Source organism: Panthera uncia, chromosome A2, assembly GCF_023721935.1.
Source record: "Panthera uncia isolate 11264 chromosome A2, Puncia_PCG_1.0, whole genome shotgun sequence".
Lineage (NCBI taxonomy): Eukaryota > Metazoa > Chordata > Mammalia > Carnivora > Felidae > Panthera > Panthera uncia.
The window spans coordinates 160,631,134-160,633,888 of NC_064816.1; the positions used below are offsets into that span (position 1 = coordinate 160,631,134).

At 60.5% G+C, this 2,755-nt stretch overlaps 1 protein-coding gene across 1 annotated transcript in view; it reads right to left on the reverse strand.

The window, feature by feature from the left end:
- Window positions 1-1,688, reverse strand: part of SHH (sonic hedgehog signaling molecule) — a 14,434-nt gene extending 12,746 nt beyond the window's left edge. The window contains exon 1 of the mRNA XM_049642319.1: window positions 1,392-1,688. Within this exon, the coding sequence (XP_049498276.1) occupies window positions 1,392-1,688 (297 nt within the window). The remainder of the gene's footprint in view (window positions 1-1,391) is intronic.
- Window positions 1,689-2,755: the final 1,067 nt, after the last annotated feature.

The window sequence follows — 2,755 nt, forward strand, 5'->3', positions numbered from 1 at the left end:
GGGGGGGGGGGGCTCCGGGAAGGCCCCCTCCCTCCCGCGGGGCGCGAGGTGACCGGGGTCGGGGTCTCCCCGCAGCCGGCCGCGCCCCCGGCGCCCCGCGGCCTGCGCGGAGTTCATTGTGGCTCGCGCCGCTCCCGGGCACAGGAGCGCGCGTCCACACTCGCGGTCCAGATTTAAGGTGGTCGCGTGCAGATGCGAGAGCGAGGCTCCCTCCCGCCCCTTCCGTCCGCTCCAGCCCGCGGCCCCTCTCCTCCCTCCGTCCGGCCTGGCCGCCCGAATCGGGCCGGGGAAGCGAGCGGCCCGGAGGGGCTGCCCCTGGGCGCCTTCCCCGCCCGCCCTCCCCCGTGCTTGCGCCCCGCCAGCGGTGGTGCGCTCCTAGCCCGAAAGGTAGGACTTGGGAGATTTTAATAGGGCAATAAAAAGGATGTTGACCTATATTTGCCAGGAAAGCCATTTCCAGCTTCGGTGATACGTGCATGGAGTTTCAGAAAGTCTACGGTTGGCGGGGAGGGTGGCGGCCAGAAGTCGCAGACGGAGGCCCGGAGGGAGGGCACGGCTGGTTTGCTCTGCTGTTCTGTCCTAGCCCCCTCCCGCTAATATCTAGTCCCCAGTTCCTGTGCCGGCAGGTGGACCGGAGTGATGCAATGCCAGAAGTTCTAAGTCCCTCCCCTCAAGGACCGCGGGCTGGGGAGAACGGACGCGCATCCTTAAAGAAATATCAATACATTCACACTCTGCCGGGCACAAGTGCCCACGGTGAAATGGCAGCGCGGCCGGGTGATACACTCAGGGACCAGGCGGCGCCTCTGGAGCCCTTGCCTCTTGTGGGCTCTGCCTGCTGGCTTTCCCCACGCGGGGGCCCTTGGCCCCCGGGGGCGGCGGGGTGGGGGTGGCCGTGGGAAGGAGGAGCCCCGTGCAGAAGGGGAGCCAGCGAGCGCCCCTGTCTAATGCCCCAGGCTGCATTTCTAGGGTGACCTGGAAGCCACTTCACGTTCAGGGGGCGGACTTCTGCCCCCTCCCTCCGTGTGCGTCCCCGACCTGGGAAGGACAGAGGCCCCCCGGAGGGAGGGTCTCCCCAAGTTGCAAGCCGGAGCTGAGGCAGGATGGGAAGGGCCATCCCAGCAGGACAGATCAAATCAGGGCCACAGCCGTGGACCACATCGGCCATCCTCCCCGCCCACCCCCACCTTAAACTTCTGCGGCTGGACCCTTCGCCTCCTTTCCCCCTCCAAGAAGAGGAAGGGGTGGTAAGGAGGCAGGTGGGTGGGGAAGGAGAGGGTGAAGTCGCCTCGCTATCGGCCTGAAGAGCAAACAGACTCCGTCTGGAGCCGCTGGTTACACAGAACCCCCGTGAAAGCAGCACATTCCACGCCCCAGCGCCGGGTTTCTACCTGAGTCATCAGCCGGTCTGCTCCCGTATTTTCTTCATCCTTAAAGATGATGTCGGGGTTGTAATTGGGGGTGAGTTCCTTGAATCGCTCCGAGTTTCTCGAGATCTTCCCTTCGTATCGTCCGCTGGCCCCTAGGGTCTTCTCGGCCACGTTGGGGATGAACTGCTTGTAGGCTAAAGGGGTCAGCTTTTTGGGGTGCCGCCTCTTCCCAAATCCCCTGCCGGGTCCGCACCCCAGCCCCGAGCACATCAGCAGTGCGGAGACGAACACCGCCAGCATGCATCTCGCCAGCAGCATCTCGTCCGGAGCCCAGCGCCTTCCCGCTGTCCCCGTGCGGGTCTGTGTGCGCGAGTGTGTGCCTGTGCGCTCCGGCTTGCTCCTGGCTCCCTCGCTCTCTGCCTGCCTTTCTCTTCCTATATAACCTTGCCCGCCGCGGCTGCGGGAGACTGGCCACCGATCCCCACCCAGACGGGGGCTGGAGCGGCAGGCTGCTGGTCGCTGATAACGGAACACATCGGAGTTGGGGCTAGAGACAGCAATCAAAAGACAAAAAGAGTCTGATTTTAAATGGTAGCAAGCCTGGAGAGCTTGCGAGACAGGCTGCCCTTGGTGCTATATTATAGCTGGCAGGGGCGTATCTGATTGGCCACAGCAGCACAAGCTTGTCTTCTGATGTTTAACCCTAAAAAAGACTAAATTTTTTTTTTCTGTTGCTGCCGTGGCTTTATTTTCACCTGAAGCCTTTGAGTTTAAAAAAAAAAAATCTTTACTGAGACAAAGGTGGGCGGGAGGGGAGGAGGCACGCTCCTCGGGATAACACCGGTTACCCCCCCGCTTTGTGCACAGCACCGCGTTCCCCCTTCCCTTTCTCCAGAATGGTAGGTGCTTCAGTTAAAACCAACTTAAGTTTTAAAGGACAGTCTAGACCCCCCCCCCACTCCACGCTTTGATCATCAAAAAGATAGTCTCTCAAATGTTTGAGGGGCAAAGCCACCCGGGTCCTATATTTAAATGTTGTTTTCGGGAGACTTTATCGTGCAGGCCGGGTCTCCCTGCATTTTAAAGACAGAGGGTCCGAGCCTCCTCCTGAATATTCAACATCCTCTGATGATAATTGTCACTGACCACAACCTGAAGCATTGTTATTTGAAGTGCCTTAAGCACCTTAGAAAAATATGAAAATACCGCTCTTTTGTGGGGATTCAGTGAATGCATTATTTTTAACCCTCCAAAATATGGGATGCAGGCGTGCTCAGGGGCTGGGACAGGGCGACCCGAGGGACTGTCCGGCTGGCTGGGCCAAGCGGGTGTGGGGGCCGCACCCCAGCTTGGAGAAGGGAGCGGGTGCTGGGGCCTGCGTGGTG